The sequence below is a fragment of the Papaver somniferum genome, chromosome 2, assembly GCF_003573695.1.
Source record: "Papaver somniferum cultivar HN1 chromosome 2, ASM357369v1, whole genome shotgun sequence".
In the NCBI taxonomy this organism is placed as follows: Eukaryota; Viridiplantae; Streptophyta; class Magnoliopsida; order Ranunculales; family Papaveraceae; genus Papaver; species Papaver somniferum.
Genome location: NC_039359.1, coordinates 119,520,637 through 119,535,273, shown reverse-complemented (window position 1 = coordinate 119,535,273; position 14,637 = coordinate 119,520,637). Strand labels below are relative to the sequence as shown.

At 37.5% G+C, this 14,637-nt stretch overlaps 2 protein-coding genes across 2 annotated transcripts; both read left to right on the top strand.

The window, feature by feature from the left end:
* The first annotated feature begins 205 nt into the window (after nt 1–205).
* LOC113348950 (eukaryotic translation initiation factor 3 subunit C-like) lies at nt 206–4,434 on the top strand. Its single transcript, XM_026592865.1, has 4 exons — nt 206–333; nt 592–663; nt 758–2,569; nt 3,198–4,434. The coding sequence occupies exons 2-4, from the start codon at nt 640–642 to the stop codon at nt 4,179–4,181; spliced, it is 2,820 nt and encodes a 939-aa protein (XP_026448650.1). The 5' UTR covers nt 206–333; nt 592–639; the 3' UTR covers nt 4,182–4,434.
* Nucleotides 4,435–4,608: 174 nt separating this feature from the next.
* On the top strand, nt 4,609–5,853 carry LOC113348951 (oxygen-evolving enhancer protein 3-2, chloroplastic-like). Its single transcript, XM_026592867.1, has 3 exons — nt 4,609–5,049; nt 5,137–5,432; nt 5,588–5,853. Exons 1-3 carry the CDS (start codon nt 4,740–4,742, stop codon nt 5,684–5,686), a joined length of 705 nt encoding a protein of 234 aa, XP_026448652.1. The 5' UTR covers nt 4,609–4,739; the 3' UTR covers nt 5,687–5,853.
* The last annotated feature ends 8,784 nt before the right edge of the window (nt 5,854–14,637 follow it).

The window sequence follows — 14,637 nt, the reverse complement described above, 5'->3', positions numbered from 1 at the left end:
GACGGGAACGGGAGAAACAAATTTCTTCTGGGTCGAAATTTGTTGACCCGCATTCCACTCCGTAACATTACTGAAATTTCCTGACCGTCCAAGTCAAAACTCCATCCGGACCGCCAGATCATGGTCCCCGTTGAATCCCGTCCGTTTAATGACTCTCAAATCTAAGAGTCAAACACCACCTTTTATTTTTGGGTAGTTTTAGTCGGTGAAAGAGAATAAAAGGGCACAAACACAAGGGTTTACAGACTCGTTTACCTTCCTTATTTCGTTTCTCTCAATAGTTTCTGCGTCGTCGTCATCAAAACTAGGGTTAAAAGTCTACAGAGATTTCTGGTATGTATCTTCACTTCTACTTAATAATTATAATCAATCTCTATTTTTCTCAATTAACCTCTCCAATTCTGCCGCTTGTTTGAACATTATCAGGGTTTGTATTGAAAATCTATTGCCTCTTTTCTTTTCTATATCGTTAAAAATTGTATGTGCGTAGAGTTCCTTTTAGCAATCTGTGTATTTCTCAATCGTATCTGGTATTCAAGATGTTGTTGTTTTTCATCGGGTCTGATGAATTGTTATTATTACTGTTCGCAGAGATTTTCTAGGTTACCGGATTTATTCAGACGCGTAGGATAATACAATATGGCTTCGAGATTTTGGACGCAGGTTGGTTGAGTTTGTTTAATTTCGAGTTTAAATTTTGTTGAATTAGTTAATTGAAGAATGAATAATTGATGATTGTTTTCTCTTTGGTTATTAGGGAGGAGGAGGTAGTGATACCGAGGAGGAGGAGAATAGTACGGGAGGAGAAACAGACATTGAGTCTGAGAACGAACTCGGGGAAGCTCCTGAAAGGCAAACTGGCAGAATCAACAAATATTTAGACAAACCCGGAGGTTATGGAAGTGATAGTAGTGATGGCTCAAATAAGGTAAGGGTCATTAAATCTGCTAAAGATAAACGTCTTGATGAGATTAAAGCAACTGTTGAGCAATTAAAGAATGGTATGAAGATTAATGACTGGGTTAGTCTGCAAGAGAATTTTGATAAGATGAATAGGCAACTTGAAAAGGTTATGAGAGCCACAGAAGCAGTAAAGGCTCCAACTCTTTACATTAGAGCCCTTGTCATGTTGGAGGATTTTCTGGCTGAGGCATTAGCCAACAAGGAAGCAAAGAAGAAAATGAGCAGCAGCAATGCCAGGGCGTTGAATTCCATGAAACAGAAACTGAAGAAGAATAACAAGGACTTTGAAGATCGTATTAACGATTTTAGGGAGAATCCTGTAGAGAGTGAGCCTGAAAAGGAGGAGGTTGCAGAGTCAGAGGATGATGAATCTGAAGAAGAGGTTGAGGAGGACCCATCAAAGGCTAACATGTCAGATCCAGAGCCCGAAGCGGGACCCGACCCAAATAAAACTCGTTGGGAGACACAAAAGTCGAAGAAAGATAAGATTTTTGAAGGACTCATTGGGAAAAATCCTAGTGAAATCTCATGGGATATAGTAGACAAGAAACTGAAAGAGATTGTAGCTGCTAGGGGTCGAAAGGGAACTGGACGAGTTGAGCAGGTTGAGCAGCTCACCTTCTTGACAAAAATTGCTAAGACCCCTGCTCAGAAGCTTGAGATCCTCTTTTGTGTTGTCTCTGCTCAATTTGACGTGAACCCTAGTCTTAGTGGGCATATGCCCGTAAATGTGTGGAAGAAGTGTGTGCAGAACATGCTCATTATCCTTGATATTCTTGAGCAGTATCCAAATATCGTGGTGGATGACTCTGTTGAGCCCGAGGAAAATGAATCCCAAAAGGGTGCAGATTATAAGGAGAAAATTCGGGTTTGGGGGAACTTGGTCTCTTTCCTTGAGCGTATTGATGGCGAGTACATTAAGAGCTTGCAGACCATTGACCCCCACACACGTGAGTATGTGGATAGGCTGAGAGACGAGCCCATTTTCTTTGTCCTTGCCCAAAATGTTCAGCGTTATTTGGAACGGGTTGGGGATTTTAGGGCAGCTGCAAAGGTTGCTGTAAAGCTGGTTGAGGTTGTATATTACAAGCCTCAAGAGGTTTATGATGCAATGAGGAAGCTTGCTGAGGTAACAGAGATTGGAGGAAATGTTGAAACTGAGACAGGAGATGAGGCCCAAGTGATCACTGGCCCACCAGCTTTTGTTGCTACTCCAGAACTTGTGCCACGAAGACCCACTTTTCCTATGAGCTGCAGGACAATGATGGACGTACTAGTCTCTCATATCTACAAGTATGGGGATGAGCGCACCAAAGCTCGTGCAATGCTTTGTGATATATATAATCATGCCATCATGGATGAGTTTGCAAGTTCCCGAGATTTGCTTTTAATGAGTCACTTGCAAGATGGGATTCAGCAGATGGACATCTTAACTCAGATACTTTTCAATAGAACTATGGCCCAACTCGGTTTATGTGCTTTTAGAGCTGGATTAATTACAGAGGCACACGGATGCCTTTCAGAGCTCTATGCTGGTGGAAGAGTAAGGGAGTTGATTGCACAAGGTGTATCGCAGAGCCGTTATCATGAGAAAACTCCAGAGCAGGTAAATATTTCTTTTACTGCGACACTTGGATCTTCAAATTTCCATGAATATTATATAGTAAATGCATTATGTACTGCTTGAGAAAGAAAGGAAAAGCATCATTAGAGAAAAGACTGACGGTTATGGAAAAGACTGACGGTTATTGTGTTCCATCCCACATCTGATGGATGATTTTGGCTCCCCATTTTACAAGTGGGTGAACCAAAAGAAGTTGTCCTAATTCTTGATGTGGTCTTTCAAACTTGAAAATGGTGTAACCTAGGACTGCTGATTACATAATTTACATTCAATGTGAGCCCCCAATGTGCTGTCCATTACTGGCATGTATTAATTTCAGGTAGAAAACGTTTCTGGGAAGTTTTTTTAGCTGTAGTCTATCTGGATGAGTTCGGATCATGCTGTATTCCAAATTATTAATTAAATTTTAAATCCAACCATAGGATTTTCCTGATCTAGTTGTTTAATGTAGCTTGTATCTGTGTTAGGAGGCAAAAATATTTAGATGGTTAGTTTTCTGGTTTTCATTCATTGGGTTGAAGTTTTGCTTTGATATTTTTTTTGTTTCTGATGGAAAAGATAATTCTAAGGCACAATTTAATTATCTAATGGGAAATTTTCTGTCACGTAGGAAAAATTGGAACGCAGAAGGCAAGTGCCATACCATATGCACATAAATCTCGAGCTTTTGGAGTCCGTCCATCTTATATGTGCCATGCTCATGGAAGTCCCCAACATGGCAGCCAACAGTCATGATCCCAAACTCAGAGTCATTAGCAAGACGTTCCGCAGGTTACTTGAGGTCAGCGAGAGGCATACCTTCACAGGACCTCCAGAAAATGTGCGAGACCATGTCATGGCAGCAACTAGAGCGCTAAGCAAAGGAGATCACGAGAAAGCCTTTGATGTCCTTAAGTCCCTTGACGTGTGGAAGCTCCTCAGAAACCAAGAAAACATCCTTGAGATGCTCAAGGCCAGAATTAAGCAAGAAGCCCTTAGAACCTACCTGTTCACCTTCTCCTCGTCTTACAAGTCCTTGAGCTTGGACCAGCTTACTGCCATGTTTGACCTGTCTGAAGCCCAGGTACACAGCATCGTAAGCAAGATGATGATTGTGGAGGAATTGAATGCAAGTTGGGACCAGCCTACCAAGTGCATCATGTTCCATGATGTGAAGCACACAAGATTACAGGCTCTGGCATTCCAATTGACAGAGAAGATTGGCATCCTTGCAGATAGCAATGAGAGGGCATTTGAGGCGAGATCAGGCGGAGGGCTAGATGGGCTTCCCCAAAGGCGTAGGGATGGTGGTCAGGATTATGCTGGAGCTGTTGGAGGCCGGTGGCAAGAGAACTCCTCTCAGGGTAGGCAAGGTGGGTTTGGTGGACGCTCAGGATATGGTGGTGGGCGTCAGTTTTCATCTGGGGGGAGAGGATATTCTAGGGATCAAAGAAGTGGAGGGCAGGTTCGCGGAGGAGGTTACTCATCAGGCTACCAGAGCAACCATTATCAGGATGCAGGAGTCGGGAGGACTTCTTATCAGACTGGTTCAGGGGGGAGAGGAGATCCTTCAGTTCGCATGGTCAGTCTTAACAAAGCAGGGCGTGCTTACTGAGATGCAGAAAGAGTAGTCTTTTAGTTTTGCCTGTTTAATTTTTATGTTTAGTTGAGACTTGGTCCATGAACCGATGATTTCGCTTTTGTTTAGTTAAACTAAAGTGTAATTTCTTAGTGACTTAAAATTATTTTCATACCATCAGGTTTCTCCTCATCTGGCAAGGACCCAAATGAATATTTCAAGATATTTTGTGCACTCTTTCCGACTTGGAGTGTGCAGGAGAGGAGAATCCAGATGTTCTTTTCGGTTACACTGGCACATATTAATCATCTTCCAGGATTCCAATTGTCAGCCAAATCCAATAATGTTTAATGAAATCATACGTGGTGAATGGTCAATGGACAGTTGCAAATCTTACTTATCCAACTAGACACTAGAGCAGATAAGGCAAAATATCAGCTGCCTCAAATCAATTCCGCATCACACAAACAAATATGCAAACCATATACATCCAAATAAGTTCTATTATTTCTCTAGTTTCTATCTGAAACTTGCAAGACAATAACACAGAAAAGAAAGAAAGAAGAGTTTGCAGAGAAAAAAAAGAGAGGAAAAATGGCACACGCAATGGCTTCTACAACTGGATTACGTGGTAGCTCACAAGCTGTCTTGGAAGGTAGCCTTCAACTCAACAGCTCCACCCGATTGAGTGGAGTCAGCAACAGCCGAGTAAGCGTAATTAGTCGATCTAGTTTCACAGTTAAAGCTCAGTCATCGGACAATGAAGCTGTAGCTCAGAGTAGTCGCCGAGCTGTCTTGGGACTAGTAGCTACCGGATTGGTAAGTGGCTCATTCATTCAGCGTGTGCTTGCTGAAGCAAGGCCAATTAAGGTGGGATCACCTCCCAAGCCATCCGGTGGATTGCGTAAGTCTATACTCTGCCACATTCAAATTCTTCTTCTTTATAGTTTAACATCTCTGGCAATATGTTAATATTTGTGTAATTTGGCAGCTGGAACTCTGAACTCAGACCAAGCTAGAGATCTTGATCTACCATTGAAGGAGAGGTTCTTCCTTCAACCACTGTCTCCAACAGAGGCTGCACAAAGAGCTAAAGAAGCGGCTAAAGAGATTCTTAATGTGAAGAGTAACATAGACAAGAAGGCGTGGCCTTATGTTCAGAACGATCTTCGTTCCCAGGCTGGATATCTTCGTTACGATCTCAAAACCATCATCTCTTCAAAGTCTAAGGAAGAAAAGGCTTCGCTTACAGAACTCACCAACAAACTCTTTAATTCCCTTGACAGCGTAAGTAACAGTCACAGATACTCATTTCTTTTATTTTTGAATATTGAGTAGATGGTTTGAGTCAGATTTTAGACGAGTCAGATCTTTAAATTGAGTTTATCGATGGCCTGACTGTGTTGTGATTTTTTTTTTTTTTTTGGTCCGGTGTTCTTCAGCTGGACAATGCAGCAAAGATCAAAAGCAGCGAAGCAGCAGCAAAGAGTTATGCCGACGCTGTAGTGTCTCTGAATGATGTTATTGCCAAGCTTGGTTAATTTATATTGAAAGAATAATAATCCGCCTTCGCTTAAACTTGTACCTTCTGCAAATCTCCTTTTGGCACATTTTATGGCTGTGGCAAACCTGATAAATAAACAAAAAAAGCGCGTTCTAGGCATCCTAGACGCACAAATCCAATAAGAAAATCATAATACCTCTTAGTCACAAGAGACGTCTCAAATTTTCGCAAAAGCTAATTACAATTCACGATCTCATTCCTAAAAAGACCTATGAGATTAAGCAGTTCTTAAACGTGTCCTCCAAAAGACATGAAAGAACCAAGGATTATTTCACCAATAAGATAATTCTGGCAATAGTTTTGCGTCTTCCACCATGCATTCTTCTATTTCTGACCTTACATACTTCCCACGTAATCGCGACGGAGTCGTCTGCCAAACGTTATCTCTTTTTTTTTCTGCCTTGCCGTCTCGTGCATTTGATTATAGTAAGTGTTAATCGATCAAAGTACTAATTGGCGTCCTAACTATACTTAGTAAATGATTATTGGAGTGTATATTCACTTGTTTGGCCAGTTTGGACTTTTTGAAATTATAATAGGAATGTAGAACACCAAAACTGACATCCGGTGGAATTCATACTTAAAAAATATAGCAGTATAACTAATGTACGTTATCTAACGTGTTGCGAAAATAGACGAAACAATGGAACACAGACTTTATCTATTTCAATTGTTGTTAAAATTGATATCCTCAACTTGTAGAGTAATATATAGAGAGAGGTCAGTTAGCATTACTTGATCACAATAACCTTTCATAAGACCTAAATCATCGACAAAGAGTACGCGAACAAGAAGAACTAAAATCATTCATTTCAAGCATGGCCAAGATCAGTACGTTTCTTAGATTCTTTTTATTAATCTTGATTGCCATGCCAGCTTTTTCTTCGAGCAGTAAGTCTCCTATCTTATAATCTAAAACGTTTCAATTTTTACTACGCACACAAATGTATAATTTTTTGTTAGTATATGAAACTAATCGAGTTTATGCATGAATCTACCAGGGGTGATTCTCGAGGATGATCAGCAAGTAGTAAATAAGTGCCCAAAAGTTCTGTGCCTACATGTTTTGTGCGAACCGGAAGTTTATTGCCCGCAGGTTGTGCTTGAATGCCCAAATGGTCAGTACACGCCATGCTGCGGCTGCCCAAAATGCTGCCCTGTTTAAATTATACCTATCCGGCCTTGGTATACATACGTACCTATGTACGGTGTCAATTGTTTTCTTGTCAATTGTTTTCTCCCAGGGGCGGCTATTCAACCAAATAAGTGTAATATGATGTAGCTTGCTATATCATATTTTCATGTATCCGTCGTGTTTGTATTTAATTCTTCTTAATTTGATGTTCGATGTAATAAAACGTATGTATTTATGTGTAATTTACAAAAACAAAATGTAATAAAATGCATGCGACTTAGATGCTGTTCCACAATGATTATGTGCATGCAATGCACGCCCTAGAAAAGTGCCTTAATCGCATGCAAGGATATCCGAAGTCGTGAGTTTTCCATTTTTTACGAGACTAAAACATCCTTGCCTTACGTATATACCACGATTTATAAAAGGGGATACCAGTCCTACTAACTGCTGATATCATTTCATCGATCCAACAGCCGGGATCGATGGGAACTTTTTATACTATATGAAACGGTATCAGCACTTAGTAGAACTGGTATCCCCCTTTACAAATCATGGTATATACACCTCACAATTCCTATTGGGATCAATAATGCTTTATGATGGGTTTGGATGTAGAATTTTAAAGGTGGGATTTATGGATCCATGCGATTTGGTGGAATTATGTTTCCTTCGAAATGTTTGGTTGCCCAAATCTCTGGAATCACGTTTCCCACATGAATCAGTTTTCCAACAAATCCTCCATATGGAGGAAACTTATGAAGCGATTTATTTAACTTTAAATCTCATATATATATATACAATTTTAAGATTCCAAGGGTAATACCAAACAATATATGGACTTTAAAACAAGATAATTATATGAAACCTAAGAATTTTAAATGAGTTACTGTTAAAGTCTGCGGGCATCCAACTCAAAACCAATTGACAATAAGTGGAACGACCCTTCCATATTATATTTAAGTTAATTAAACGGATTATAGCGATGTGGGACTATTTGTCCTTTCACAGTTACCAAACACACGAGGGATTTACATGCAATCTCATGAGATTATAAATCATGGAATTACAAATCGTCGAAATCGTGAATTCTACAAACAAACACACCATTAATTTTTTCATGGGTGTAAAAAACAACTCTTGAGTGTTATTGAACACCACTTATGCTTGTAAGTCCAATAGGCATACATGCCAACATGAACCATTATTGTGCACGCTTCTAGAAGCCCGCACCATAGTGCATATTCTTCTATGTAATTTCAAGGAAGACATGTCACATTTTTACATGGATTCGCAATAAAAATTTCATGTAAACTGAGAAATTGTTTGCTTAAATTCTAAGCGACCCTAGCTTGAATTCGAAGCTACCCGGAGCCTCGAAAATACATAACTATAGAGACCCTTGCAACAAGATTTCTTAATCCCCTGGCACTCTTGTGTCCTAGCTGCAAAGCCATAGTCGTTCTCTATAACCTAGGTTTTCTCTAAGAAACATAATTAGGTTACGACTTAAAGACTTCACTTAGAGATTCCTTCAGCCCGATCAGACTATCCTTACCTGATAGTTTTTGTATCTAGATCCCGTTCTTATTTATCTTTGAGGTTAAAGTAATCTCATATCATGAAGATAGATAGAAATTACAAAGTTCTATTCGTCTCAAACTTTGTGATTCCACAAGATAGATATTTAAACACTTCTTTGATTTGTTTAAATTGTTCTTTAGAAGTGGTTAAGAATCCATAATTTTCAGCTAACTGAGAGTAAGTTACCAAATTTAATTAGGAGGTTTGCTAGACTTTATATACTGCACGCAGATTTTCCAACCTAGATTGAAAAATCAAAAAGGAAATCAAATAGGCTTGTTTTTCAGAGGAAAATAGGTATTAAAAAGTCTTCACTTAGGTGGAAACAACTCTTAATTAGGTTGTAAAGGACGTCATCTAAGGAATCATATGCGCAGAGCCTTGCGAAGTTCAAGATAGTAAGGAACACGACTGTAGCTGAATTGCTTGGAGGGTGAATTCGGTCTCAACTACATTCTAGTTCGAAATTTGATAGTATGCTAGTGTCTGTAGAGGTTTAATACAATGTGGTTTTCAAAGATGGATGAGGTGCCACTTTTTTTTTGTGTGTGTGTATATGTATGTGTGTGTGTGCAGGTGCAGTTTTACTCGTTAAAAAAACTTCTGGTGTCTTGTGTTTTTCCTTTTCCACATTATATTGTTTTATTTATATAATAGGAATATCACAAGTAGTACGTAATCAATCTAGATAGTTTAAGTCCTTATTAATTGATATCAAAAACAAGATTCGTTCGTGTTGAATTGGTATCTTTAAAGATAGATTGCAAGTTTCATACTCGTTAGAATTCTGATCGTCTTAATTCATATATGACTAGATTGATCTTGTATATTGATTTTTGAGATCATGCAAGAACTCTTATAAAAATCAGGTACATGGACCTTTGGTCTATACATATTTATTGTGGAAGAGAAATGAGAAAAACTACACATATATGTAGTTCAAGGGTCTTGCTTTAAACCTACTTGCAATCGTATTGGGTTTTGTCCATACAGGTTTCCGAACGAAAAAGTTGGTGATGTACTTGGTACCATCTCCTTTTCAGAATTAATGACCGAGTACCAGCATCCTTGAGTGCAGTGAACTCATTTTGCATAATAAGTGGGTACTAGTGGTGTAATATTAGTGAGAAAAGCCTTGGGTAAAGTATATTTTGTGGCAAAATACACCTTTGGTTTAAAAGTGCTGGACTTAGCATTTGTATGCATTGTGTGAGTATATATAGATATTGCGGTAGCATCAGAAGATGATGTGATAGATGGTGAAGCAGTTCAGAAGTATCTGACGCGGCTTGTGTATCTAGTAGAAAAAGTGATGCAAGGGTTGAATTTCCAGAAGAAATGGTGCAAAAATCAACATTGGCAGTATTGTTGTTGAAGTAAAACTATGCAGATGAAGGATTAAAGACACCAAATATCTTGCAAGCAAGTGCTAGGAAGTGCATCTCATCAAACTGCACATGTCTGGAGATAAACTCATATTGTCTGAGGATCGAAACATCTATACCCCTTGTGAGATTAAGAGTATCCTTAAAAAATGCATAATTTGCTTCAATGCTTAAGTTTAAAGTGAACATAGGGTTGTAGCCAAGGATAACATGCATACCAAAATACCCTCAAAGTATTATAATCTGGAGAAACACCGTATAGATCTTGAAAAGAAGAAATGATTGACAAATTAGAAACATGTAGTTTGTTAATTATATAATGTTTCGAAAGCATCTGCCCAGAAAGAATGTGACAAATTTGCTTGTAGTAATAGAGTTTTGCCTAGTCCCGCCAAGTGCTTATGTTTAGATTCAGCAACCCCATCCTGCTCAGTTTTATGTAGTCAACTATATTTATATTGAATACCACTTGAAACTAGAAAATAAATTTATATTCAGTAGCAATTTTATTGATATTGAATAAAGTTCTGTAGCAATGAACTGTCCACCACCATATGTTCTTATAATATTAATAGTCGAATCAAAGAAATTTTGCACTTGAGTAGCAAAATCAATAAAAAACATTGAAGCAATATATGATTTTCCTATTAGTGAAAATATCTGTTGATGTCATCAATGAAGTTACAATAAAATTGAAACCACTATTAGATGATACATGATTGGGACCCCACAAATCCATACGCAATAGCTGCAAAGGTTGCCTCAAATGAGAGCTTATGTGATCTATTCAAATGACAATCACTACAAAATATTGGTTGTTTTAAAAGGTGAACATATAAACTATGATACACTCTTTGTAAGGACTGAAAAGTTGGATGCCCAAGTCTCTTGTGGAGAGTAGTAGAAAAAACTTTGGCATCAGCAAAAGCAGTGAATGAAGTAACATCTGGAGCGATGTTGTAGAAGAAGTTGATAGATATGTAGGATAAAGTTCATTCTTTCTTAGCCCTTGGAAAATTCTCTTCTTAGAGTTGAGATACTTGACATAAAAAATTTCAGACTCAAAGGTTATACTACGATGATTTTCCTTAGTAAACTTATGAAATGGCAGAAGTTTATAAGATGTCGATGACAAATATGAAATAGTAGGCAAAAAGACTTTATTATTTGATAAAAATTTATAAGAAGTAGATATATCAGATATTGACATACCTTCACCATTAGCTTTGGAAACTTCTTCACTCCCATTATAAGATTGGAATTTACTTAAGTCAGGTGTACCCGAAGTAATATGGTTAGTTTCTCAGGTATTAGCATATGGATTTTCTCTAAGAATATCAGCAATAACCATCATAACACGTAAATTATGAAGAATTGGTCTCCCTTGTAGGCAAAATTCATTCTTTGATTACATTCTGTAGCAGAATGACCAATTTTCAATCAGATCTGACAAGTTAGTTTGTTAACTTGCATTCTTGGTGCAACAGGAGAACCAACATTAAGGATTTTTCATCGGGAAAGAAGATGCAGATGATGTTGAAAGTCGAAATGAAGATCTATCAAGGGAAAATGACCGTGATGGCGGTGATTGTTTGTATAAAGATTGAAATCTGGATGGAAAATATTGTTGAGGCTGAGTAAATCTAGGATGAGAATTATAATAGGATCTATTAGGTCTAATAGCAACAAAAACTTTAAATTCATCATGATGAATAACACTCTTAGACGATGTCCTTTTTCTTTTTAATTTTATTGGAAGAAAGAATATTATTAGAAATAAGAGAATTTATAAAAATAGCTATAAGAAGTAGCTGGAAATAAAAAGATGAAACAAAAGAAAAATTACATAGTATGAAAAATCGCATCCCAATTATCATCTGCAAAGACAATGTGATGACCAAAATCAGAAGCCCAAGCTAAAATCAAACATTTTGCTTCTATGATCAGATCATCGTCAGTTTTTGGATGTATTCTTACTTTCAAAGACCGGAGCATTTCTTTTTCCTCATATTACCCAGACAACAGTTGTATGAATCATATTTCAAACAACTGCACTATCATTCCGGTTCAACTATTGCCAGCGATGATCTAAAACATATAAGGATTGAGGAATGGTCCAACACAAACCCGATGGAATTAACTTTGACCATATCTTATAAGCCACTATACAATGCAACAATAAATGATTAGTCGTTTCCACTGCAGCTCCACACATTATGCAATTGTTACCAAGTGTAATTCATTTGCAAAACAACATATCCTTAAAATTAAGCTTTCCATGAACAACACACCAAATAAAAAAATTGATATTATGAGGTATTTTCGAATTCCATATGAACTTATGTGGAAAATTAGTCACAACATCAGACTTAATAAGTAAAGAATAAAGAGTCTTGACAGAAAAGACGTCAATATTGCCCAAAGAACATCTTCTTGTGTTAGGGTAATCATTCAATAAAGAGGGAGAAGCACCAATTCTTAGAAGTATAGTAACAAACTGGTTCACCTCATTATTTAGTGATCTTCTTTTAATATAAAATATCCAGTTACCATTATTGGATATGTGGGAAGCAACTGAGTTTTTTTTATCCTTTGCTAATCTAAAGAGTTCAGGAAAGATACTTTTAAAGAGTCGGCATCATTCCATTTATTAAACCAGAAAGAAAATATAACACATGATTGGATGGATATAGAAGAGTGAGCATTAACCAACTGGCTGGTTTCCACAATAGTTTTCCAGCAAGAAATCTCACTAGAATTAGTAACTCTACTAGGTAACCAATGAGATAACATACAACCATGTTTCTCAGTAATGATTTTACGGCAAAGTTGATCATTTTCCACCATAAATGTCCAACACCACTTAGCCAGAAGTGTAATAGTCATTTGTTTGAGATTTCCAGACCCCCTTTTGTCAGCAAGAACCAAGTTCCAATACAAGGTTATGAAGTTCCCCTGTAGTAACTGGTGGATTTCTAACTCTAATATAAGTAGAAAAAGAATCGTAAGCATATCCAAGACCATTAAGAACATATACAATCATTTCACTATCACCAACAGGAGATCCAGCAACAGAAAATGAATCTGAGATTTTATTTATTTCATTCAAATAAGAAGTAATCGAAGTATTATCTTGTTTTAAAAAGGATAGTTTCATCCTAAGTTGAAGAATATGGGTTGAATAAACAGATGTGAATATTTCTTCAATCAATTTCCATAAATCATAGGATATAGTTGGACTAACAACATAGGAAATTACACTTTTAGAGATTGGGGACTGAATCCATAGACTCACTTGTTCGTACTCTGGATTAATAGTATCACTAGGTTCTGCGAATCTAGGAGCATAAGTTGAAAATGCGGGGGTCTAACAACCACACCCAACAATTCTTTTGATAATCTGAGAGGACTTACTCCAATACACTTTCTAGAGAATCAATTAGACAGACAGACTCAATCTAGAATAAAGTATATCAAAAAGTTTAATATCTCTAACTCTTAATTCAATCCGCAATCAGCAAATAGAAGTCTGCGAGCCTGATTGAATATAAGAAGAGTTACTTGAATGGTACCAAAGACCAATTTTCAAGTGCCAACCAATGTAAATCAACAACCAAAGGTTGGATATTCTATTTGATTGATCTTAATGCACAACCTGTGATATTTCAATTATATAACAAAATATAATGCGGAAAAGAAATAACACAGACGCCAAAATTTTGTTAACGAGGAAACCGCAAATGCAGAAAAACCCCGGGACCTAGTCCAGATTGAACACCATACTGTATTAAGCCGCTACAGACACTAGCATACTACAAATTAACTTCGGACTGGACTGTAGTTGAACCCTAATCAATCTCATACTGATTCAAGGTACAGTTGCGCTCCTTACGTCTCTGATCCCAGCAGGATACTACGCACTTGATTCCCTTAGTTGATCTCACCCACAACTAAGAGTTGCTACGACCCAAAGTCGAAGACTTGATAGACAAATCTGTCTCACACAGAAATACCCAAGAGTTTTTGTTCTGTCTTTTGATAAATCAAGGTGAACAGGAACCAATTGATAAACCTGATTTATATTCCCGAAGAACAACCTAGTATTATCAATCACCTCACAATAAACTTAATCGACTAGCGAAACAAGTTATTGTGGAATCACAAACGATAAGACGAAGTTTGTTTGTGATTACTTTTCTATCTTTCCTATCAGAGATATAAAATCTCGATCCAATTATTTCAATTGCACTCAACAGGATAGAAACATCAAAATCAGATCACGCAACTACAAAGATAATAGTTGGGTCTGGCTTCACAATCCCAATGAAGTCTTCAAGTCGTTGGCCTACAGGGTCTCGAGAAGAAACCTAAGGTTAAAGGAGAATCGACTCTAGTTATGCAACTAGTAACACAGATGAGGTGTAGGGATTAGTTTTCCCAGTTGCTAGAGTTTTCCTTTATACAGTTTTCAAATAAGGGTTTGCAATCTAAGTTACCTTGGTAACAAAGCATTCAATAATCACCGTTAGATGAAAAACCTGATTCAACCAAGTTAATATCTTTCAACCGTTAGATCGAACTTAGCTTGTTACACACAAATGAAATGTACCCTCATTTAGGTATATGTAACCGTACCTAAACGTGCACACCAGGTTGGTTCAGAAATAGTTAACCGAGGTTAGCCATATGATTACTCTCATATCAACCTTATTCATATTAACCATAACTAGTTCAAATGACTCAAATGAAACTAGTTAAAGAGTTGTTCAATTGTGTAGAAAACACAATTGAAACCGAATCGGTTTGATTCACTTGAATCAATCA

Coding starts and splice junctions, on each gene's coding strand:
- LOC113348951 (XM_026592867.1), top strand. CDS start 4,740: ATGGCACACGCAATGGCTTCTACAACTGGATTACGTGGTAGCTCACAA. Junction 5,050..5,136: donor CAAGCCATCCGGTGGATTGC/GTAAGTCTATAC, acceptor GTAATTTGGCAG/CTGGAACTCTGAACTCAGAC. Junction 5,433..5,587: donor TCTTTAATTCCCTTGACAGC/GTAAGTAACAGT, acceptor GGTGTTCTTCAG/CTGGACAATGCAGCAAAGAT.
- LOC113348950 (XM_026592865.1), top strand. CDS start 640: ATGGCTTCGAGATTTTGGACGCAG. Junction 664..757: donor CTTCGAGATTTTGGACGCAG/GTTGGTTGAGTT, acceptor TTTGGTTATTAG/GGAGGAGGAGGTAGTGATAC. Junction 2,570..3,197: donor ATGAGAAAACTCCAGAGCAG/GTAAATATTTCT, acceptor TCTGTCACGTAG/GAAAAATTGGAACGCAGAAG.